The 25,750-nt window shown below is 37.1% G+C and overlaps 1 protein-coding gene and 1 pseudogene across 3 annotated transcripts; one reads left to right on the top strand and one right to left on the bottom strand.

The window, feature by feature from the left end:
• Positions 1 to 10,838: 10,838 nt before the first annotated feature.
• On the bottom strand, positions 10,839 to 17,090 carry LOC137251894 (uncharacterized). 3 transcript variants are annotated; one of them, XM_067786869.1, is made up of 3 exons: positions 16,819 to 17,090; positions 15,083 to 16,743; positions 10,839 to 14,689 (listed from the first exon to the last, which is right to left on the bottom strand). In XM_067786869.1, the coding sequence occupies exon 3, from the start codon at positions 14,224 to 14,226 to the stop codon at positions 12,445 to 12,447; it is 1,782 nt and encodes a 593-aa protein (XP_067642970.1). In that variant the 5' UTR covers positions 14,227 to 14,689; positions 15,083 to 16,743; positions 16,819 to 17,090; the 3' UTR covers positions 10,839 to 12,444. The 3 variants fall into 3 exon arrangements, with proteins under 3 accessions (XP_067642970.1, XP_067642971.1, XP_067642973.1); XM_067786870.1 differs by having other exon boundaries at positions 15,083 to 15,669; positions 16,963 to 17,039; XM_067786872.1 differs by lacking the exon at positions 15,083 to 16,743.
• LOC137254353 (aladin-like) lies at positions 16,080 to 25,750 on the top strand (annotated as a pseudogene).

The following is a 25,750-nucleotide window of genomic DNA, read 5'->3' as shown; positions in this document are numbered from 1 at the left end:
TTTGCGGTGCTGATTTTTTGGGTTAATGGATGTATTGACCTATAATTCAAAATACGACCTGATGAGACTGGTTTACGGTACCAGTCCGTGTTAAAGGTTCCATCCTGTGCGTTTCTGAAAATAACCATATCCGAGAATGGTAGCATATTTTGTTGTTCTTTTTCAAATGTGAACTCGATTCCTGGTTCTATGGCATTGAAGACAAAATACCAAGAAATAAAGAAAATAACGTTGTATACAAAATATACTGTATTGACTGCCAGCGAAGAAAAAGTTACATAGGCACTACATCTCAACATTTATACAAACGCCTAAATCAACATAGAAAAACTGTTGAGAAGAAAGAAACAGAAAAAAGTGCACTCGCCCTCCACGCTATTACTTTTGGACATAGATTTGACTTCGAAGGAACTAAAGTATTGGCTAGAGAGAAAACTGCGTTAATAAAAGAAGCGTAGAAGCTAAAAACATCAGCGACATCTATACGTGTATTTTCTAACGATGTCAACAATCATCAGCTGCTCTACATAGTCCATCAAGCACGAGCCGGCTGACAAAATATCAACAAACGTCAAATACGTATATATATAGTTTGTTGTTTGAATTTACATTGTGTTCATTTTATTACTTATTTCTTTTAAATTTTATTCAAATTTATAAATAAGTCCTATAATTAAAAATTTTATATATGACCATTTCTGCACAATGCAGAAAACAAAACATCTATACAAAACAAGTAAGGAAGGTTAAGTTCGGGTGTAACCGAACATTACATACTCAGTTGTGAGCTATGGTGACAACATAAGGGAAAATAACCATGTTGTAAAAAGAACCTAGGGTAACCCTGGAATGTATTTGTATGACATGTGTATCAAATGAAAGGCATTAAAGAGTATTTTATGAGGGAGTGGGCCATAGTTCTATAGGTGGACGCCATTTATGGATATAGCTATAAAGGTGGATCAGGGTTGACTCTAGAATGCGTTTGTACGATATGGGTATCAAATGAAAGGTATTAATGAGTATTTTAAAAGGGCGTGGACCTAAGTTCTATAGATGGACGCCTTTTCGAGATATCGCCGTAAAGATGGACCAGGGGTGACTTTAGAATTTGTTTGTATGATATGGGTATCAAATGAAAGGTGTTAATGATTATTTTAAAAGGGCGTGGGGCTTAGTTCTATAGGTGGACCCCTTTTCGAGATATCGCCATAAAGGTGGACTAGGGGTGACTCTAGAATTCGTTTGTGCAATATGGGTATCAAACGAAAGGAGTTAATGAGTATTTTAAGAGGGAGTGGGCCTTAGTTCTATAGGTGGACGCATTTTCGAGGTATCGCAATAAAGGTGGACCAGGGGTGACTCTAGACTTTGTTTGTACGATACGGGTATCAAATGAAAGGTGTTAATGAGTATTTTAAAAGGGAGTGGGCCTTCGTTTTATAGGTGTTCGCCTTTTCGAGATATCGCCATAAAGGTGGACCAGGGGTGACTTTAGAATTTGTTTGTATGACATGTGTATCAAGTGAAAGGTGTTAATGATTATTTTAAAAGGGCGTGGGGCTTAGTTCTGTGGGTGGACCCCTTTTTGAGATATCGCCATAAAGGTGGACCAGGGGTGACTCTAGAATTCGTTTGTGTAATATGGGTATCAAACGAAAGGAGTTAATGAGTATTTTAAGAGGGAGTGGGCCTTAGTTCTATAGGTGGACGCCTTTTCGAGATATCGCCATAAAGATGGACCAGGTGTGACTCTAGAATGCGTTTGTACGATATGGATATCAAATGAAAGGTGTTAATGAGTATTTTTAAAAGGGAGTGGGCCTTCGTTCTATAGGTGTTCGCCTTTTCGAAATATCGCCATAAAGGTGGACCAGGGGTGACTCTAGAATGAGTTTGTACGATATGGGTATCAAATTAAAGGTATTAATGAGAGTTTTAAAAGGGAGTGGTGGTAGTTGTATATGTGAAGGCGTTTTCCAGATATCGACCAAAATGTGGACCAGGGTGACCCAGAACATCATCTGTTGGATACCGCTAATTTATTTATATATGTAATACCTGCCAAGATTTTAAGGGTTTTTTATTTCGCCCTGCAGAAATTTTTCATTTCCTTCTACTTAATATGGTAGGTGTCACAACCATTTTATAAAGTTTTTTCTAAAGTTATATTTCGCGTCAATAAAACAATCCAATTACCTTACTATATTTCATCCCTTTTTTCGTATTTGGTATAGAATTATGGCATTTTTTTCATTTTTCGTAATTTTCGATATCGAAAAAGTGGGCGTGGTCATAGTCGGATTTCATTTTTCATACCAAGATAAAGTGAGTTCAAGTAACCACGTGAACTAGGTTCATTAAAGATATGTCGATTTTTGCTCAAGTTATCGTGTTAACGGCCATGCGGAAGGACAGACGGACGACTTTGTATAAAAACTGGGCGTGACATCAACCTATTTCGCCCATTTTCACAGAAAACAGTTAACGCCATAAAATCTATGCCCCTACGAAATTTCAAAAGGCTTGGTTAATTTTTGTTCGACTTATGGCGTTAAAAGTATCCTAGACAAATGAAATGAAAAAGGGCGGAGCCACGCCCATTTTAAAATTTTCTTTTATTTTTGTATTTTGTTGCACCAAATCATTACTGGAGTTGAATCTTGACATAATTTACTTATATACTGTAAAGATATTAAATTATTTGTTAAAATTTTACTTTAAAAAAAATTTTTTTTTAAAAGTGGGCGTGGTCCTTCTCCGATTTTGCTAATTTTTATTAAGCGTACATATAGTAATAAGAGTAACGTTTCTGCCAAATTTCATCATGATATCTTCAACGACTGCCAAATTACAGCTTGCAAAAGTTTTAAATTACCTTGTTTTAAAAGTGGGCGGTGCCACGCCCATTGTCCAAAATTTTACTAATTTTCTATTTTGCGTCATAAGTTCAACACATCTACCAAGTTTCGTCGCTTTATCGGTCTTTTGTAAAGAATTATCGCACTTTTTCGGTTTTTCGAAATTTTCGATATCGAAAAAGTGGGCGTGGTTATAGTCCGATATCGTTCATTTTAAATAGCGATCTGAGATGAGTGCTCAGGAACCTACATACCAAATTTCATCAAGATACCTCAAAATTTACTCAAGTTATCGTGTTAACGGACGGACGGACATGGCTCAATCAAATTTTTTTTCGATCCTGATTATTTTGATATATGGAAGTCTATATCTATCTCGATTCCTTTATATATGTACAACCAACCGTTATCCAATCAAACTTAATATACTCTGTGAGCTCTGCTCAACTGAGTATAACAACTGGACAAGGAAGAACGCAGTAATTTTGAGTAAGAATCTGTGATTTCAATAATTGTGTTATATATGTACTTTTGTGTGTATATGTAATTAATAATTATTAACCCTCTTTTGCAATGCAAGGCCTTATATACTAAGTTTTATATTTTTTTGTCATTAGGCCCTGAAGAAGACCAAAATAAAAGGTCGAAACGTTGGCGAGAAAATAAAAAAGGCGTTTTTCTGATTCATTGGATTGTAAACCTGAAACCAAAAAACAAATTTTGTATTTTTCATCATTAGGGGCACTAAAATTTTAGTTAGGCATTTCTAACCAAAAATTTACTCAAGGTTAAATGGATTGAGTGAAAAAAACTTTCCGTTCTATACATTGCTTCAGTTCAAATGTGGAAGTGTTTTTATTGTTCAAATTCCTGGAATCTAGAAATAAATGTTTTTGCTTTAAAAAGCTGTATAAATATTTTGTATTTTTCATCATTAAGGGCATTGAAATTTTAATTAGGCACTTCTAACCAAAAATGTACTCAAGGTTAAATGAATTGAGTGAAAAAAAAACTTTTCGTTCTATACATTGCTTTAATTCAAATTCGGAAGCGTTTTTATTGTTCAAGTTACTGGAATCTAGAAGGAAATGTTTTTCCTTTGAAAAGCTGTATAAATATTTTGTATTTTTCATCATTAAGGGCATTGAAATTTTAATTAGGCACTTCTAACCAAAAATTTACTCAAGGTTAAATGGATTGAGTAAAAAAAAACTTTCCGTTCTATACATTGCTTTAGTTCAAATGCGGAAGTGTTTTTATTGTTCAAAGTCTTGGAATCTAGAAATAAATGTTTTTGATTTAAAAAGCTGTATAAATATTTTGTATTTTTCATCATTAAGGGCATTGAAATTTTAGTTAGGCATTTCTAACCAAAAATTTACTCAAGGTTAAATGGATTGAGTGAAAAAAAACTTTCCGTTATATACATTGCTTAAGTTCAAATGCGGAAGTGTTTTTATTGTTCAAATTCCTGGAATCTAGAAATAAATGTTTTTGCTTTAAAAAGCTGTATAAATATTTTGTATTTTTCATCATTAAGGGCATTGTAATTTTAATTAGGCAGTTTTAACCAAAAATTTACTCAAGGTTAAGTGGATTGAGTGAAAAAAAACTTTCCGTTCTATACATTGCTTAAGTTCAAATGCGGAAGTGTTTTTATTGTTCAAATTCCTGGAATCTAGAAATAAATGTTTTTGCTTTAAAAAGCTGTATAAATATTTTGTATTTTTCATCATTAAGGGCATTGTAATTTTAATTAGGCAGTTTTAACCAAAAATTTACTCAAGGTTAAATGGATTGAGTGAAAAAAAACTTTCCGTTCTATACATTGCTTAAGTTCAAATGCGGAAGTGTTTTTATTGTTCAAATTCCTGGAATCTAGAAATAAATATTTTTGCTTTAAAAAGCTGTATAAATATTTTGTATTTTTCATCATTAAGGGCATTGTAATTTTAATTAGGCAGTTTTAACCAAAAATTTACTCAAGGTTAAGTGGATTGAGTGAAAAAAAACTTTCCGTTCTATACATTGCTTAAGTTCAAATGCGGAAGTGTTTTTATTGTTCAAATTCCTGGAATCTAGAAATAAATGTTTTTGCTTTAAAAAGCTGTATAAATATTTTGTATTTTTCATCATTAAGGGCATTGTAATTTTAATTAGGCAGTTTTAACCAAAAATTTACTCAAGGTTAAATGGATTGAGTGAAAAAAAACTTTCCGTTCTATACATTGCTTAAGTTCAAATGCGGAAGTGTTTTTATTGTTCAAATTCCTGGAATCTAGAAATAAATATTTTTGCTTTAAAAAGCTGTATAAATATTTTGTATTTTTCATCATTAAGGGCATTGTAATTTTAATTAGGCAGTTTTAACCAAAAATTTACTCAAGGTTAAATGGATTGAGTGAAAAAAAACGTTCCGTTCTATACATTGCTTAAGTTCAATTGCGGAAGCGTTTTTATTGTTCAAATTCCTGGAATCTAGAAATAAATATTTTTGCTTTAAAAAGCTGTATAAATATTTTGTATTTTTCATCATTAAGGGCATTGTAATTTTAATTAGGCAGTTTTAACCAAAAATTTACTCAAGGTTAAATGGATTGAGTGAAAAAAAACTTTCCGTTCTATACATTGCTTAAGTTCAAATGCGGAAGCGTTTTTATTGTTCAAATTCCTGGAATCTAGAAATAAATATTTTTGCTTTAAAAAGCTGTATAAATATTTTGTATTTTTCATCATTAAGGGCATTGTAATTTTAATTAGGCAGTTTTAACCAAAAATTTACTCAAGGTTAAGTGGATTGAGTGAAAAAAAACTTTCCGTTCTATACATTGCTTAAGTTCAAATGCGGAAGTGTTTTTATTGTTCAAATTCCTGGAATCTAGAAATAAATGTTTTTGCTTTAAAAAGCTGTATAAATATTTTGTATTTTTCATCATTAAGGGCATTGTAATTTTAATTAGGCAGTTTTAACCAAAAATTTACTCAAGGTTAAATGGATTGAGTGAAAAAAACTTTCCGTTCTATACATTGCTTAAGTTCAAATGCGGAAGTGTTTTTATTGTTCAAATTCCTGGAATCTAGAAATAAATATTTTTGCTTTAAAAAGCTGTATAAATATTTTGTATTTTTCATCATTAGGGGCATTGAAATTTTAGTTAGGCATTTCTAACCAAAAATTTACTCAAGGTTAAATGGATTGAGTGAAAAAAAACTTTCCGTTATATACATTGCTTAAGTTCAAATGCGGAAGTGTTTTTATTGTTCAAATTCCTGGAATCTAGAAATAAATGTTTTTGTTTTAAAAAGCTGTATAAATATTTTGTATTTTTCATCATTAGGGGCATTGAAATTTTAGTTAGGTATTTCTAACCAAAAATTTACTCAAGGTTAAATGGATTGAGTGAAAAAAACTTTCCATTCTATACATTGCTTAAGTTCAAATGCGAAAGTGTTTTTATTGTTCAAATTCCTGGAATCTAGAAATAAATGTTTTTGCTTTAAAAAGCTGTATAAATATTTTTTATTTTTCATCATTAAGGGCATTGTCATTTTAATTAGGCAGTTTTAACCAAAAATTTACTCAAGGTTAAATGGATTGAGTGAAAAAAACTTTCCGTTCTATACATTGCTTAAGTTCAAATGCGGAAGTGTTTTTATTGTTCAAATTCCTGGAATCTAGAAATAAATGTTTTTGCTTTAAAAAGCTGTATACATATTTTGTATTTTTCATCATTAAGGGCATTGTAATTTTAATTAGGCAGTTTTAACCAAAAACTTACTCAAGTTTAAATGGATTGAGTGAAAAAAAACTTTCCGTTATATACATTGCTTAAGTTCAAATGCGGAAGTGTTTTTATTGTTCAAATTCCTGGAATCTACAAATAAATATTTTTGCTTTAAAAAGCTGTATAAATATTTTGTATTTTTCATCATTAGGGGCATTGAAATTTTAGTTAGGCATTTCTAACCAAAAATTTACTCAAGGTTAAATGGATTGAGTGAAAAAAAACTTTCCATTCTATACATTGCTTAAGTTCAAATGCGAAAGTGTTTTTATTGTTCAAATTCCTGGAATCTAGAAATAAATGTTTTTGCTTTAAAAAGCTGTATAAATATTTTTTATTTTTCATCATTAAGGGCATTGTCATTTTAATTAGGCAGTTTTAACCAAAAATTTACTCAAGGTTAAATGGATTGAGTGAAAAAAACTTTCCGTTCTATACATTGCTTAAGTTCAAATGCGGAAGTGTTTTTATTGTTCAAATTCCTGGAATCTAGAAATAAATGTTTTTGCTTTAAAAAGCTGTATACATATTTTGTATTTTTCATCATTAAGGGCATTGTAATTTTAATTAGGCAGTTTTAACCAAAAACTTACTCAAGTTTAAATGGATTGAGTGAAAAAAAACTTTCCGTTATATACATTGCTTAAGTTCAAATGCGGAAGTGTTTTTATTGTTCAAATTCCTGGAATCTAGAAATAAATATTTTTGCTTTAAAAAGCTGTATAAATATTTTGTATTTTTCATCATTAGGGGCATTGAAATTTTAGTTAGGCATTTCTAACCAAAAATTTACTCAAGGTTAAATGGATTGAGTGAAAAAAAACTTTCCGTTCTATACATTGCTTAAGTTCAAATGCGGAAGTGTTTTTATTGTTCAAATTCCTGGAATCTAGAAATAAATATTTTTGCTTTAAAAAGCTGTATAAATATTTTTTATTTTTCATCATTAAGGGCATTGTCATTTTAATTAGGCAGTTTTAACCAAAAATTTACTCAAGGTTAAATGGATTGAGTGAAAAAAACTTTCCGTTCTATACATTGCTTAAGTTCAAATGCGGAAGTGTTTTTATTGTTCAAATTCCTGGAATCTAGAAATAAATGTTTTTGCTTTAAAAAGCTGTATACATATTTTGTATTTTTCATCATTAAGGGCATTGTAATTTTAATTAGGCAGTTTTAACCAAAAACTTACTCAAGTTTAAATGGATTGAGTGAAAAAAAACTTTCCGTTATATACATTGCTTAAGTTCAAATGCGGAAGTGTTTTTATTGTTCAAATTCCTGGAATCTAGAAATAAATATTTTTGCTTTAAAAAGCTGTATAAATATTTTGTATTTTTCATCATTAGGGGCATTGAAATTTTAGTTAGGCATTTCTAACCAAAAATTTACTCAAGGTTAAATGGATTGAGTGAAAAAAAACTTTCCATTCTATACATTGCTTCAGTTCAAATGCGGAAGTGTTTTTATTGTTCAAATTCCTGGAATCTAGAAATAAATGTTTTTGCTTTAAAAAGCTGTATAAATATTTTGTATTTTTCATCATTAAGGGCATTGTAATTTTAATTAGGCAGTTTTAACCAAAAATTTACTCAAGTTTAAATGGATTGAGTGAAAAAATACTTTCCGTTATATACATTGCTTAAGTTCAAATGCGGAAGTGTTTTTATTGTTCAAATTCCTGGAATCTAGAAATAAACATTTTTGCTTTAAAAAGCTGTATAAATATTTTGTATTTTTCATCATTAGGGGCATTGAAATTTTAGTTAGGCATTTCTAACCAAAAATTTACTCAAGGTTAAATGGATTGAGTGAAAAAAAACTTTCCATTCTATACATTGCTTCAGTTCAAATGCGGAAGTGTTTTTATTGTTCAAATTCCTGAAATCTAGAAATAAATATTTGTTACGGGCCCCTTAAGCCTCTTCCTTAAGATGGGCTCGCCTAGCGTGTTGGTAAAAGTGGTGTGTGCACTGGCATTAATGCGGGAGCTTCAGCCTGGGGAGGGTTCGAAACACGTTTACCAAACCAAGCCATCATCTGTGAGCTCGGGGCCGAACAAGAACTTAAACTTTGTACACTAACGAAAAGCTACCGGAAAGCCTGAGTACCACCAACTATGCCTGGAAAACCCCATACCTAGCAGCGCGTATCTTATTTTGGCGGCTGTTCTTAACCCACCCTACCATGGCTTTAAAGCTGTTAATAAAGACCCAAAAGACCAACCACACTACAGTGGAATTAGACCAACACAATTAAATTTACAATTTCATATTTACAAATTTTTATTACAGTTCAGCTCATTCTCCTTATAGGTTAAATAAATTTAAACGTATGTAAGACTTAGTGTAGGTGGCAATCTAATCGCAAAATTAATCACCAAGATCTTAATTTATATCCGTAACAACTAACTTTTTTTTCTTGGGTATTGATCAGACAGAAAAAACTAACCTACCTCAACAATATGTAAATTATATAGTTTATGAGTTCGGCGACCTTGCCGCTCACGAGAGCTTGGAGTTTCAGTGTAAAGATTAAGAAACCAAAACAAAAATTATTTCTCTAATTCTCTTGGTTTTATCATGAGATGATTCGAACTCCACACGAGAGATGGGTATTCATATGTATGTACGAAAGTACTTAAAAATGATGCGAACAACAAAGAAAGAAAGCTTGCATCCATGTGCATATCTGTACGTACATACATAAGTTGGTTATGTATGTAAGTACATGTCACTTACGTTCTCTATCGTAGCATTTATGTATACTTAGTAGGTTGGTGGATAAAATGAAATAAGTGAACTTACTTACATGTTTTCCAGTGGTAATGGTTTGCTTACTACGACGCTGTCCCACGAAGCGAAGAAGGCCTTCCTTGCTTGGTACGCAGCTGCTGGTGCACGTTCATATGCTTCAAATATTATAACCTATTTTATCCAACCAAATTTACCTTAGCAGTTAGGTGTGGTTATTTCTATGGCCAATATGGTATATAAGGTTTGCGAAGGGCGCATAAAAGGTGTCAAAGAATAACCGCCGCCGACCGGAGCGCCAGCAAAAAAAATGAATTTAAGAGAATGGTGAGCAATTGGAGCTAAGAGAGTCTCCCAAACATTGACAATTTCAAAGTTTTGGTTTTTGATTTCTTCGTTCTTTTTCTCAAAAGAGCGATCCGGAAATTAATAAAATGGATGACGATTTACAACATCTTGTGGAACTAGGTCAGTTTAACAGCTGATCATATGGTTTTCTTTATGTTAATGTACACCGATTAGCTATGTTGTTGAAATGCAATAACATAGTTACAATAAAAATATCCTAATGTTCATGGTTCAAAGTATGAGGTGGGTTTGGTCAAAGGCTGAGGCATGCTCAAGTCAATCCAGAGTCGGATGGAGGTCCCACTTCCCCCACCTAAATAAATACACAGTAAATTAGTGTTTTGCTTTCGAACACACACACATACGCGGCTCTCGGGCTAAAATATCCACAACCTTGAATCCAGAAGAGAGAGAGAGAGAGATGTTCACTAAGTAGTATCGCTGATATTATAATCCAAGGACGACGGCTCTCCGCAGAGAGAGAGATAGAGTGCTAGCTAGCTGCGGCCGAGATGGTGGAGACGACGGTGGCTCTCGCTAAGGGGTGCTAACGGCGGTAGTAGTGACGGCGGTAGTTAGGATCACGCCCAGAGAGAGAGTACTGGATGACGGTGGCTCTCACCAAATAGCTATGACAACGGGTGGCTAGGCTTCGGGATGGGATGTCCGTGGATCGGGATCGCGATGATGATGGTACCTACGGCGAAGTGTCTATATTAGTATGAGGCTAACTAACTACAATATATTGGCTCGGGTATTCGGCTAGGGTAGTAGGGGAGTTTGTCCCGCCGCAGGCGTTGGGAAGTGTTCCCCTCTTACCTGAGCCGTATATCCGTGCATTACCCTTCCTCTGAGTAATAGGGGGGGGGGGGGGGGGGGGGGGGTGAGTCCCGTCTTACTCAGAGGAGATGATAGCAAAATATTAGGGTTGCCCAATAGGCCGGGGGGGAAGTACCATCGGCAGAACCGACCTTGTAACTTTACCCCCCTCGACCCAAAGGGAGTCCCTGGAATATGGGTAGGGCTGCCCAATAGGCCTGGGGGGAAGTACCATAGGCAGAACCGACCTTGTAACTTTACCCCCCCCGACCCAAATGGAGTCCCTACAATGTATTTATATTGGCTCGAGCAGTCTACTAGAGTAGTGGGGAAATCCGCCCCGCCAATGGCGTTGGGACGGGTTTCCTTCCTACCCGAGAAGGCTGCTCGTGCATTACCTTTCCGATGAGTAATAAGGGGTGTGAATCCCGTCTTACTCACCGGAAATGTGGGTAAACCTGCGGGGTGTCCGATAAGCAGGGGGGGCGTACCATCGGTGGAACCGACCTTGTAACGCACCCTCCTAACCCAAAGGGCACCCCTTGTCGACCGCCAGTGGCGGCCGACACGCACTTCACTTACCTACGGCGAAGTGTGCCTGGTGTATTCCGGCCAATCATCTTATTCATAGGTAACTATGAACACGTTGGGAATTATGCTCGCATTGTCGCGCACAGCGCGCCACGAATGAAAATTCCCAAGCATTGTGCGTTCACCATCGCTGGCTTGCTTTGTGCTTGCGCGATGGTTGCTGGGCCGGTATGTATGTATATATGTATGTCGGTACATACACTACTAGGGGTGGGCAGTAAATGGAAAATATGATGTTAGGGGTGGGCGCTAAATAGAAAATAGATATTGTGGCGTAGCATTTGCTACGTTACAGTCCCCCTCCTACTTCGGCGGACGAAAGGTTGTGGTATTACAGGGTTTTTGCGCGGAGGCCTGAACTACCATGGGCAGAGCCCAGGTATGTTTTATCATTGGTTGAATCCGATGGCTCGGCCGACATGTGTGTATATGTGTTCGTTGATGTTTTTATTATTATGATTGATTGATTTTTTTTTTCTTCTTCTTTTTTCAACAATAATGTGTACATTTCATTTGTGTTTAAATTTACATTGCAAGTAGAAATTCATTTTAAATTTACATTTCAATATTAAGGTATATACATATGTACATTTTTATATTACAATTTCAATTTACATTTCAAAATTAAGGTATTTATATTTCATGTATAGAAAACTTATCAAACTAGGTCGGACCTTGCTTCTCCTCAACCAGCGAATCGTACCATCTTGTAGTGTTCTTTCAGCTTGATTATGGCGTGATCTTCGTCCACCCTACGCGCCGTGTTACACCCTTTTTGCGATTTATCCATAGTCCGGGCAAAGAAGTCTGGGCGTGGTTTCCATTAATAGTATCGTGTGGCTCTCGGTTTGGTGCATACGGTATAGTGTCACCAGCGGTTGGTTTGTCGCATACGATGGCGTTTAGATGGCCGGCTATTAATGGCGGGTTCCAGAATATCTTAGCGTCCAGTATTCGTGGCTTATTTGCGGGCCACGGTACTGCGTCGAATGGAGGCGGTTCCTCGGGCATGGCATATTTTGTTCGTGCTTCTCTCGGCCCAACGAAGTTGCGGTTAAAATTTATTTCGGCGGTTGATTTGTGTTGGGTCGTATTTATGGCGAACGCTTTTTCTGGTAGTTCCCGTTGCCAGTTCCGATGGTCTTGTTTCGTACGTTGTGCCACCCTTGTTTTGATAACGCGATTAACGCGTTCAGTAGGATTTTTGTGGGGGCACACGGTTTGGTAAATCGGTGGGTGATGTTATGATCCTTCAGGATCGTTGCCGGAGCGTTCGTGACGAGTTGCTCACCATTGTTGCTGAGGAGGATGGCCGGGTAATAACTTTGTTTTAGTGTTGTGTTGTGTATGTGTTCTGCGGCAGTGTTTGGCCCTTTTAGGTGTGTGGGTGCTTTTTGATGTGTTTCTATGAGCTCTAGGTGGTCTATCTTTCGCTCTTCGTCGAGGTGTTCCGCTTCTCTTATGTAATGCAGGGTTACGGGTGCGTTTGCTTTGGTTGCACCGGCTGTGGTAAGGGGCTTTCCATCCAGTGAGACGGTAACGTTGCGCTTTGCCAAAAAGTCCATACCCAGGATAACACTCTGCCAAATTAGGGATAACAGACACCAACGTACTGGCTGTTTGATCATTGTATTTGACCTTGACCGGGTAGGAGTGGGTGCTCGCAATGCACGATTGGTCGGCGAGTTGCACGTTGCGACGATTGGATAACGGTGGAATCTTTCGTCGTTCCAGATGCCTTCTTACGGCTTCATTGATGTATGTCACGGTGGCCCCCGTGTCGATCAGGGCGCGGCACATCAATCCTTCGATGGACACCTGTATGTAAAAACGTCCGTCGTTCCCCATCCCTTTGGCTACGGATGATAATAGTGCGGGTGTTATCGGATTATTTCGGTTCATTCCGTAGCACGCACAATCCCTGGAGAGCGTTCCGTCTCTGCCGCATCTAGAACAAAAAATTCGTCTTTTGTTGGTGCAATGGGAGCGGTGGTGGCCGCGTTTCTTGCATCGCCAGCAGGTGTTTCTTGCATCGTAACGGTCAGTGAGTGTGGACAGGGAGTGCGTTATTTGATCATTCTGCTCCTCCAGCTCCTCGATTATTACTGTGCTTAAGCTTTGTGCTAACAGTCGGCTCTGTTTGGCTTCTTCGCTCCGCAGTAGTTCGTACTCGTCGGTGAGCTCCATAAGTTGCTCTATCGTTTGGAACTCGCCCCGCTTCACAAAAAGTCGATACTCCACCCGTAGTCCGTCGTATATGCGTTCTAGATGATCTTCTTTGCACAAAGTCGGGTGGCGGCGAATCATCGTCTGGAGGGCGAGGATATAGTCCTTGGCCTTTTCTCTGCTCGTCTGTTTTCTTTGGCGGATAGCGTCCTCTAGCTGGCTAATGTGTCGCTTCGGCAAAAAGAATTTTCCTGCTTCGGAGCGGAAGTCAGCCCATGTGTGTAGTTGTTGTTTTCGCAGGCGGAACCATTGAAGGGCTTTGCCACGCAGTATCTCTGGAAGGATTGGGAGGAGTTGATCTGGCTTAATCAGATAGCATTCTGCCAGTTCCTCAATCCTTTCCAGGAAGTCGTATAATGTGTCGCCCCCAGCGTAATGTACATCCCAGCGGCGGACTCTATTCATGACCTCCGTGATACTTATTCCGCTCTGCTCGCGCTGGGGGGATATTGTTTTGATTGTGACGGCCGGCTTGGTGTTTTGCGTAGATGTGACTGGTCGGGCCTCTTCGGCGGCGATCTCCATCTCTACCTCTCTCAAAAGATTTTCTGTTGACTTACGCTTTCGTTGGTCTCGGACGTATGCACTGAGTGTGCTGCGCAATTCAGCGACGGTATGTCTTTCGGTGTAGATTCGGTAGCGTTTGCATTCTTCGATTAACCTCTCTTTCTTCAGCAGGTAAATGCAGCCTAGAGAGTCGACGTTGAGCGTGGTGGTGGTGTTTTCGCTTATCTTTGTGTCAATTGTTGGTGGTGTGTTCGGTGAACCCGTTCCTACAGTGTTGGTGCTCTCGTTGGCTTTGGCACAGTCGCCTGAGGAGACGGGTCCCTGCTCGGGCGCCATTTATGAGGTGGGTTTGGTCAAAGGCTGAGGTATGCTCAAGTCAATCCAGAGTCGGATGGAGGTCCCACTTCCCCCACCTAAATAAATACACAGTAAATTAGTGTTTTGATTTCGAACACACACACACACGCGGATCTCGGGCTAAAATATCCACAACTTTGAATCCAGAAGAGAGAGAGAGAGAGATGTTCACTAGGTAGTATCGCTGATATTATAATCCAAGGACGACGGCTCTCCGCAGAGAGAGAGAGATAGAGTGCTAGCTAGCGGTGGCCGAGATGGTGGAGACGACGGTGGCTCTCGCTAAGGGGTGCTAACGGCGGTAGTAGTGACGGCGGTAGTTAGGATCACGCCCAGAGAGAGAGTACTGGATGACGGTCGCTCTCACCAAATAGCTATGACAACGGGTGGCTAGGCTTCGGGATGGGATGTCCGTGGATCGGGATCGCGATGATGATGGTACCTACGGCGAAGTGTCTATATTAGTATGAGGCTAACTAACTACAATATATTGGCTCGGGTATTCGGCTAGGGTAGTAGGGGAGTTTGTCCCGCCGCAGGCGTTGGGAAGTGTTCCCCTCTTACCTGATCCGTATATCCGTGCATTACCCTTCCTCTGAGTAATAGGGGGGGTGAGTCCCGTCTTACTCAGAGGAGATGATAGCAAAATATTAGGGTTGCCCAATAGGCCGGGGGGGAAGTACCATCGGCAGAACCGACCTTGTAACTTTACCCCCCTCGACCGAAAGGGAGTCCCTGGAATATGGGTAGGGCTGCCCAATAGGCCTGGGGGGAAGTACCATCGGCAGAACCGACCTTGTAACTTTACCCCCCTCGACCCAAAGGGAGTCCCTACAATGTATTTATATTGGCTCGAGCAGTCTACTAGAGTAGTGGGGAAATCCGCCCCGCCAATGGCGTTGGGACGGGTTTCCTTCCTACCCGAGAAGGCTGCCCGTGCATTACCTTTCCGATGAGTAATAAGGGGTGTGAATCCCGTCTTACTCACCGGAAATGTGGGTAAACCTGCGGGGTGTCCGATAAGCAGGGGGGGCGTACCATCGGTGGAACCGACCTTGTAACGCACCCTCCTAACCCAAAGGGCACCCCTTGTCGACCGCCAGTGGCGGCCGACACGCACTTCACTTACCTACGGCGAAGTGTGCCTGGTGTATTCCGGCCAATCATCTTATTCATAGGTAACTATGAACACGTTGGGAATTATGCTCGCATTGTCGCGCACAGCGCGCCACGAATGAAAATTCCCAAGCATTGTGCGTTCACCATCGCTGGCTTGCTTTGTGCTTGCGCGATGGTTGCTGGGCCGGTATGTATGTATATATGTATGTCGGTACATACACTACTAGGGGTGGGCAGTAAATGGAAAATATGATGTTAGGGGTGGGCGCTAAATAGAAAATAGATATTGTGGCGTAGCATTTGCTACGTTACAAAAGGTAAGTATAACGATTTGATTAAAGGTTATTACAAACTCAATTAACATTATTTAGATACGTAGGAACCTAGGAAGATGGTTCTATTGTAGTTTCTTCAAAAAAAATCCTTTTATTAGGATGTTGTTCTTCTTCTCTTCTTGGCTAGGGTATAATTATTTGAAATGAAGTTAATTATTAATAACTATTTTCTTACTCTATTCAAAAGGTTACATATGGGTAAGAATTAAGCCAAACCAGTGAGAGTAGGTATTAATGCAAATTCATTCCTTTGTGCTTAGGTTTGCTTTGTATAATTATTTAGACTAACAGGTAACTCTAAAGGTAAGTATAATTCATGTTTTCAGGAGACGAATATTCAAGAACTAGAGATAAAATTAGTAGTAAGTATAATTGAAGATGTTCATTGTAGGTTATGACAAGGTAAGTATGCGCATGTACATCTACATGCAACTGGAATCCAAATCCCTGGATTTTATTTTTACATTGTAATGCGGGTCTTCTAACTCTGGTCTCTGGTGATTTCGGATCTGAAAGGGAAAACCGCCTTTTCCACTATCGGGTAAAACCGCGCTGGTTATAAACTTAACTTTTACATGTTTAGGGTTTACAATTATCAAAGCTAAAACCCTCTTAACAATTCCTTATATAAATGGTTGTAGGTAAATTGTTTTTTGTTGAATTAATTAGGATTTGTGTCTAGGTCCGTTTCTAGCTATCCCGAATCACTAGAACTTAATGATAAAGTGGAAAACCGCCTTTTCCACTGGCTCACTTGTATTCTAACTTTTTATATAAACGTTGAAAATTGACAAGTTAGATATAAGTATGTAGGATACATAGGAAAATTGTCTTGAAGGCTAAGGTTAAATTTTTACTGGAACCGGAATTTGTTGTAAGTGATAAGGCTTCGCATTGGGTGCGTATGGTCAGATTCGGCCACTATTTGCCGGCATACATTTGGGCATTATTTTGGCGCATTCAACTGGTGATTGATTCCGGCCGCAACAACACTTTTGCGCACGTTATTCAGGCTGCGATTGGAGGGCTTCAGTTAGGTAGCCTAAAAGAGGCATTTCACTTTAGACACTTTTAGCACAACACATAACTTTGATTTAAGTTTTAGAGCCTTTCTTACCAATTTCTTTAAGTTGGGTTTAATTTGATTGCAGGGAATGTAGTGGTGGTGGGAAGTGAGCTAGTTAAATTAGCACTCGCGATTTATCTTAACTTTTCGAGTTAAATTGGACACTTGGTTTACTAACTACACTTCCACACTTACGATCTGCTAAGCACGATGGTTCTTCAGGAAAAGAACGATTTTCGAGCCGGATATAAGGCCGAGACCCATGAGGTAGTAATTGACATATAGATTACCGATAATTTTCGTATCGAAAATCATATGTTCGAACTGATGATTGAAGGATGTTAATCTTAGAATAGTGTTGAGAACTACCGGGTGTTCTGTATGAAAATTTAAAAGAAAGCAAAAGTAGAAGAATTTTAAAAACAAGGGGAAACTGTGTTTATGTGAGGGTGAATAAAGTGCATGCATGTACCCATGGTACATGTTTTTGCTTTAAAAAGCTGTATAAATATTTTGTATTTTTCATCATTAAGGGCATTGTTATTTTAATTAGGCAGTTTTAACCAAAAATTTACTCAAGGTTAAATGGATTGAGTGAAAAAAAAAACTTTCCGTTCTATACATTGCTTTAGTTCAAATGCGGAAGTGTTTTTATTGTTCAAATTCCTGGAATCTAGAAATAAATGTTTTTGCTTTAAAAATCTGTATAAATATTTCGTATTTTTCATCATTAAGGGCATTGAAATTTTAATTAAGCACTTCTAACCAAAAATAAGCCAAGGTTAAATGGGTTGAGGAAAAAAACCTTTCCGTTCTATACATTGCTTTAGTTCAAATGCGGAAGTGTTTTTATTGTTCAAATTCCTGGAATCTAGAAATAAATGTTTTTGCTTTAAAAATCTGTATAAATATTTCGTATTTTTCATCATTAAGGGCATTGAAATTTTAATTAAGCACTTCTAACCAAAAATTAGCCAAGGTTAAATGGGTTGAGGAAAAAAAACTTTCCGTTCTATACATTGCTTTAGTTCAAATGCGGAAGTGTTTTTATTGTTCAAATTCCTGGAATCTAGAAATAAATGTTTTTGCTTTAAAAAGCTGTATAAATATTTTGTATCTTTCGACATTAAGGGTATTGAAATTTTAATTAAGCACTTCTAACCAAAAATTAGCCAAGGTTAAATGGGTTGAGTGAAAAAAGCTTTCCGTTCTATATATTGCTTTAGTTCAAATGCGGAAGTGTTTTTATTGTTCAAATTCCTGGAATCTAGAAATAAATGTTTTTGCTTTAAAAATCTGTATAAATATTTTGTATTTTTCATCATTAAGGGTATTGAAATTCTAATTAGGCACTTCTAACCAAAAATTTACTCAAGGCTAAATGGATTGATTGAAAGAAAACTTTCCGTTCTATACATTGCTTTAGTTCAAATGCGGAAGTGTTTTTATTGTTCAAATTCCTGGAATCTAGAAATAAATGTTTTTGCTTTAAAAATCTGTATAAATATTTCGTATTTTTCATCATTAAGGGCATTGAAATTTTAATTAAGCACTTCTAACCAAAAATTAGCCAAGGTTAAATGGGTTGAGGAAAAAAAACTTTCCGATCTATACATTGCCTTAGTTCAAATGCGGAAGTGTTTTTATTGTTCAAATTCCTGGAATCTAGAAATAAATGTTTTTGCTTTAAAAAGCTGTATAAATATTTTGTATTTTTCACCATTAAGGGCATTGAAATTTTATTTAAGCACTTCTAACCAAAAATTAGCCAAGGTTAAATGGGTTGAGGAAAAAAAACTTTCCGTTCTATACATTGCTTTAGTTCAAATGCGGAAGTGTTTTTATTGTTCAAATTCCTGGAATCTAGAAATAAATGTTTTTGCTTTAAAAATCTGTATAAATATTTTGTATTTTTCATCATTAAGGGTATTGAAATTTTAATTAAGCACTTCTAACCAAAAATTAGCCAAGGTTACATGGGTTGAGGAAAAAAAACTTTCCGTTCTATACATTGCTTTAGTTCAAATGCGGAAGTGTTTTTATTGTTCAAATTCCTGGAATCTAGAAATAAATGTTTTTGCTTTAAAAAGCTGTATAAATATTTTGTATTTTTCATCATTAAGGGTATTGAAATTTTAATTAAGCACTTCTAACCAAAAATTAGCCAAGGTTAAATGGGTTGAGGAAAAAAAACTTTCCGTTCTATACATTGCTTTAGTTCAAATGCGGAAGTGTTTTTATTGTTCAAATTCCTGGAATCTAGAAATAAATGTTTTTGCTTTAAAAAGCTGTATAAATATTTTGTATTTTTCACCATTAAGGCCATTGAAATTTTAATTAAGCACTTCTAACCAAAAATTAGCCAAGGTTAAATGGGTTGAGGAAAAAAAACTTTCCGTTCTATACATTGCTTTAGTTCAAATGCGGAAGTGTTTTTATTGTTCAAATTCCTGGAATCTAGAAATAAATGTTTTTGCTTTAAAAAGCTGTATAAATATTTTGTATTTTTCATCATTAAGGGTATTGAAATTTTAATTAAGCACTTCTAACCAAAAATTAGCCAAGGTTAAATGGGTTGAGGAAAAAAAACTTTCCGTTCTATACATTGCTTTAGTTCAAATGCGGAAGTGTTTTTATTGTTAAAATTCCTGGAATCTAGAAATAAATGTTTTTGTTTTAAAAATCTGTATAAATATTTTGTATTTTTCATCATTAAGGGTATTGAAATTTTAATTAAGCACTTCTAACCAAAAATTAGCCAAGGTTAAATGGGTTGAGTGAAAAAAGCTTTCCGTTTTATACATTGCTTTAGTTCAAATGCGGAAGTGTTTTTATTGTTCAAATTCCTGGAATCTAGAAATAAATGTTTTTGCTTTAAAAATCTGTATAAATATTTTGTATTTTTCATCATTAAGGGTATTGAAATTTTAATTAAGCACTTCTAACCAAAAATTAGCCAAGGTTAAATGGGTTGAGTGAAAAAAGCTTTCCGTTCTATACATTGCTTTAGTTCAAATGCGGAAGTGTTTTTATTATTCAAATTCCTGGAATCTAGAAATAAATGTTTTTGCTTTAAAAATCTGTATAAATATTTTGTATTTTTCATCATTAAGGGTATTGAAATTTTAATTAAGCACTTCTAACCAAAAATTAGCCAAGGTTAAATGGGTTGAGGAAGTGTTTTTATTGTTCAAATTCCTGGAATCTAGAAATAAATGTTTTTGCTTTAAAAATCTGTATAAATATTTTGTATTTTTCATCATTAAGGGTATTGAAATTTTAATTAAGCACTTCTAACCAAAAATTAGCCAAGGTTAAATGGGTTGAGGAAAAAAAACTTTCCGTTCTATACATTGCTTTAGTTCAAATGCGGAAGTGTTTTTATTGTTCAAATTCCTGGAATCTAGAAATAAATGTTTTTGCTTTAAAAAGCTGTATAAATATTTTGTATTTTTCATCATTAAGGGTATTGAAATTTTAATTAAGCACTTCTAACCAAAAATTAGCCAAGGTTAAATGGGTTGAGGAAAAAAAACTTTCCGTTCTATACATTGCTTTAGTTCAAATGCGGAAGTGTTTTTAGTGTTCAAATTCCTGGAATCTAGAAATAAATGTTTTTGCTTTAAAAATCTGTATAAATATTTTGTATTTTTCATCATTAAGGGTATTGAAATTTTAATTAAGCACTTCTAACCAAAAATTAGCCAAGGTTAAATGGGTTGAGGAAAAAAAACTTTCCGTTCTATACATTGCTTTAGTTCAAATGCGGAAGTGTTTTTATTGTTCAAATTCCTGGAATCTAGAAATAAATGTTTTGCTTTAAAAATCTGTATAAATATTTTGTATTTTTCATCATTAGGGACATTGAAATTTTAGTTAGGCATTTCTAACCAAAAATTTACTCAAGGTTAAATGGATTGAGTGAAAAAAAACTTTCCATTCTGTTCGGCTGGGGTGCGTATGCTCCTGAGTCGTAGGTCGGCGCACCGGGGTCGATCTCAGTGGGAATGTGGCGTGTAGAATAATGAAATAAACAAATAGGCGAGAATTTCTCGTTATAAAGGATGATCTTTATTCAGTAAAGATAAATAGCTAGGGTACAATATTACCTGAGTATAAAACGGCAGAGATCGTTGGCGGCAGATGCGTGCTGGTTGGCTGTTGAACTCAAAGAGGCCGGTTGTATAGCAAGCTACAACCGTTGACCCGCAAAATCCTCCGTTTTGGAGGGGAAAGGCACCCACACATCAACCCCGACATGCATATGCATGAGTGCTGACAAAAAGCACACATACACGCGCATGTACATGCATGCACATGCATGAGGGTGATGGTGTGGGTGGTTATAAATTAATTCGAGTATCGAGTATCGATTTGCAGAGTTGCATTGGGGGGGTCGCAATCAGATGCGGAAAAGTTAGGCATCCTGCCTAAATATGCCGGCCCCCCTTGCGATACGCAACATCGTTTTCCGCCAATGACCTCCGCTGAAACGAGAAAAATTATTATAAGACTTACACACTAAACTTAATCTAAGTGAAGAGTTCGTCTGCGACGCAACATGGCCGGGAATCCCTTTCGACTTGCTTAGCATGCCACCTGAGCTAAGATGAAAGAATTAGCGGTTATGAACAGTGAAGTGAATATTTCTTGCCATTGAATTGTACATAATTCTTAAATATAGAAATTCGGAATGTAATATGTGAATTGTCGATGGCCAGTAAGGCTGGACGAAGAGGCCGAGGTCTCCGTTCCAGAGTGGCACCATTGTTTGTTATTCTTTGGTTTTTTTTTTTTCCGGTCCGGATGGAGAGGCTGAGGTCTCCATTCCAGATTTGCGGGTTTTTTTTTGTTGGTTGGACGAAGAGGCAGAGGTCTCCGTTCCAGACTCGAGGGTTTTGAGGTTTTTCTGGGCTGGACGAAGAGGCCGAGGTCTCCGTTCCAGCGTATAACGTGTCGTGTCGCTCTCAGGGCGACTGTGGCATTTGATGGATGTGCCAGGGCGAGTGGCCGTGAGGTTGGTTGGGTGATGCGCGTTTTCGCTGCAGCGCATGCATTTCGTCAGTTGGGTATTATATTATTACCCTACAAAACACCTGGTCACAAACCTACCCACGCCCATGCAAATGTGACTACGAATGTAACCTGTCACCGTAAAATGACTAGTCAAATGACGTGGAGTGACGAGAGCGTTTTTGCAGAATAGTTAGGGCTGTGATTTCGAGCAGCTTATATATTTCAACATAACCAGCAAGATTGCGGTGTGTGGGAGGTTGGAGCGGACGTGATTCCAAGCCACCCGCGCAAAATTACTTGTTTTCGTGATACGCGTGGCGTTGTATTAACAAACGTACGTTAAAGTGTATGAATAAACCGAGTTTAAAACGAAGCGTAGACGCTGACAAAGGTATGTATTTAATTTTGTGCGCAAGCTCATGAAGAATAGCGAACATCGTAATTAAATTGGAACATGTACCAACTGCCGGTGCTTACATGCAGATTGGCGATGCGTTCTTCACGACGCGTTCTATCTGCACGTATCATTATTAGATTGCATGCAGCCCTGTCGTGTATTTATTGGTTAGCTGACAGCTGGTATGGTGAATTTGTGGTGTGCGAATATATAGATATATACATATATGTACTTGCTTGCCCTTGAAAAAAAAACTAGGTCACTGGGGCAGTAGCACACTAGGCCGGTAGAAACAGTTGACTTTTTCCCATTTCGGGATTTTGTCGTGTCGGGATTCTTTACTTTCGGGACTCGGATGGTTTTTGCAACGAGCTCTTATAATGACCTTTTGTGATATTTGTTGTTGAAAAACAACAAGTCCTGCCCCCCAGCCAGAAAACAGTACCCAAAAAAAAAAAAACGGAAAGGGTAACAGCAACGACAACAAAAAAATGTCTTTGTAAAAAAAATGTTAAATTTTTTGTGCAAGGAGAGGTTTGTTTTTGTTTTGTTTTCCTCTTTTTTTTGAATTCATTTGTTATGGATGACTGCTTGGTACTGCAGTAGATGCCCATATTGGCAAAAATACGAAAGACGCGTCAGTCCCGATTGTGATGTTTTGTGTGGTTTTCGGTACTTATTTTGTCCATTTAATGTTCGGTATCCGCCCTTAGTCTGACAGCACTAATGAAGCTGCTGTGGTTATTGCGGGTTGCCATCCAGTTGTTTTCCCGTAACAGGAATTTTCCAGGATACATGAATGCAGGATTGTGGTGGATAAATTACCCTCACCACATTGTTATTTGGATTTTCAAGCTGTTTTTTTTTTTTTTTTTTTTTTTTTTTTTTTTTTTTTTTTTTTTTTTTAGATGGAACCGATGCAAATGCTTCTCGTGTGTTTGGAGACTTGGGGAGAGGAGCCAATCCCGGAGCGGCGGAGGGGCTCCTACATTTGCCACGCGCCGGACGAGTTGGAAAGAAGAAAAAAAAAAATAATAAATGGATTTGTATTATCCTTCATATTATTTCGGCCTGATTAGTTACGGGGGGGGGGGTTGCTCTTGTGATGTAACCTTGTGTTGTCTTCTCTAATCTTATACAGACGCAAACAAGAAACGCACCATTGGGTGGTCGAGTTGGGTAACATGGCAACTCTGTCGTCTCTCGTTTTCTTGTATGTATCATACATACATACATACTGGTTTGAACATTCCAGTATAGAGAATGAAGCAAAAAAAAAATGAATCGAAAGATTTATTTTACCGTTTTTTTTTTTTTGCTTCAATTCATGTGGAGTTTTACGCGTTGCTGGACAAAAAAGGTAAGTGGTAAAATATTTTGCAATAATTTTACTGAAATAAATATTTTCTTAGGTTATTTCAGATTTTTAACTCATTTTCTTTATTTTTCAGGTGACTGGTGATGGAGATTTAGGACAATGGATGGGTTTGATGTGTCGTTCCCTTTTTTATTCTTTTGTAAGTTTTCCTAATTTTTTATTCTTTTATTTCATTTCAGGTTCACAGCTACTTACGTGGCTTTACGGAGGCACTAAATGAAGCGCGTGATAAACAAACCGCCACCGTTAGCCCGGTCATATGTACAATTGCACAATATACGTTTGATATGTTGCAATTTGCAAAAAGATTGAAAACAAAAGTCTTTCCGCATACGCGTGAAGTGAGCATTAATAATGTGGTCGAGTGGTCAGAGACGCGAGATTAGTTACGCTCTTATATACGTTGCATTTTATGGCATCCAAATTGTTTCAAAATTGCCGTTGCAGGATCAGATGATATTGTGGGTATATACACGGATGAACCGGCAGTGGTGCCTGTGCTCAGGAGTATTTTACGAACAATGGATTAATTCAATGGCTTGACGATTGATAGATTCAATATTGAAGTGCTATTCATACAAAAACAGTGTTATTCATTGAAACACTGTCACGGGTCGAAGCGGTAAGCGAACTTTTTGTCTGTTTCGTGAGTCCAGTGCTATACCACTTGGCCAAAACATGAAATAAAATATTTCGGAAAATATTCAATAGATCAAGTTTCAAAGGATGATATGTTGTCATCTCGCCAACAATTTGGTTTATGGAAGGCATGTCAACCTATATATTCTGTATTGCGACATTAACCCACCCTTACGCAAATGCTTGTGCACATATGTATGTACATGCATCACGAATATATGCCATTGGCCAATTAAAAAGTTCGCTTGACTTTGTCGTAATACGCTTCATTTGATAAACTTTGATATAATAGCAACAACAACAAAAGCTTTGCTGTAAGTCGAAAATTATTGCAATACATTGGTCTTTACCAAAAGTGGAAATAAAAAGTTTTATACAAACCGTTTAAGTCTAATTAATCAAAAGCAAACCAATGGCTTGGCGTCCACTAACCGCTGCAGAGTTGGCAGTGGGTTGTCAAAAAGGTGTTTGCCTTTGGACTGTGGATACAAATATGCATATAACACGGAGCGCTACACAAGCAGTATTCTTAAAACATCCAGGCCACTGCCCAATTACTTCGGTACAATGGAATGCCAATGGTACATGGCTTGCAACCGCATCCATTAGCGATACTGATATGTCATTATGGGATGTCGATAGACAACAAAATACTCCACTTCGTCGTGTTGGTCCACCTTGCTCATTGCTGAAATGGTCACCCGATGCTGCGAATCTATTTTCTGCCACTGTTGGTAATGTATTTCGTGTATGGTCGGCAAAAAAAAAAATGGACGCCTGAACGCTGGACAATCAATTGTGGTGTAGTACGATCGGCTTGCTGGTCACCGTGCGGCAATTTTTTTTGCTTTTTGTTACAACCGGCGATAGTATTTTATATCGTTTACTTTTTCAGGATGAACAAATTTTTGCATCTGGCGCTTCACCTAAAGAAGCTTTAAAAATAGCCGAACTTACCAAATTTAATGCCGGTCGTCGTGAGGTTGGTGGCGAACCACAAGTATTAGCCTGGGGTGCAGATGGTGGTCATTTGGCTGTGATGTTCAAAGATACACCCGGTATAGCACTCTTCAATACTTGTTTGAAAAAATTTGATATGACAATTTCACCATTATGTTATCTAACTGGCATAAATACAGAATATCCTTCATATGTTTGCTTCCAAAGTAAAACACAGCGTAATACGGATACGGGTTTAACAATTGGCTGGTCGAGTGGGCGTATAGAATACTTTCCGTTTGGAAGTATGTGAATTAATTCTAAATAAATAAGACTGGTGTTTTCTGTTCTGTAGGTACATAAATACATATACATTTTTTTTATTTAACTATATATGTAATACATAACCTCTATGTATATATATAGTATATGAGGTAAATTGCTACATATACATGTTTACTTTTGTAATAAACAGATAACAATGCTACGAATTGGGTGGTTCGTTGGATACAGAACGTGTTTGTGAAATAAAGGAAGGCTTGAATACAATCATGGCTGAGTTAGAGGCGTCGCTGAAAGCGAATAAGGCAGAAATATCACCATCAACTATGTTT

Source organism: Eurosta solidaginis, chromosome 5 (assembly GCF_040869045.1).
Source record: "Eurosta solidaginis isolate ZX-2024a chromosome 5, ASM4086904v1, whole genome shotgun sequence".
Classification (NCBI taxonomy): Eukaryota; Metazoa; Arthropoda; class Insecta; order Diptera; family Tephritidae; genus Eurosta; species Eurosta solidaginis.
This window is presented reverse-complemented; position numbering and strand designations above follow the sequence as displayed.

Bases quoted from the DNA above. Each gene is read 5' to 3' on its own strand.
- LOC137251894 (XM_067786869.1), bottom strand. From the start codon at position 14,226: ATGGCGCCCGAGCAGGGACCCGTCTCCTCAGGCGACTGTGCCAAAGCC.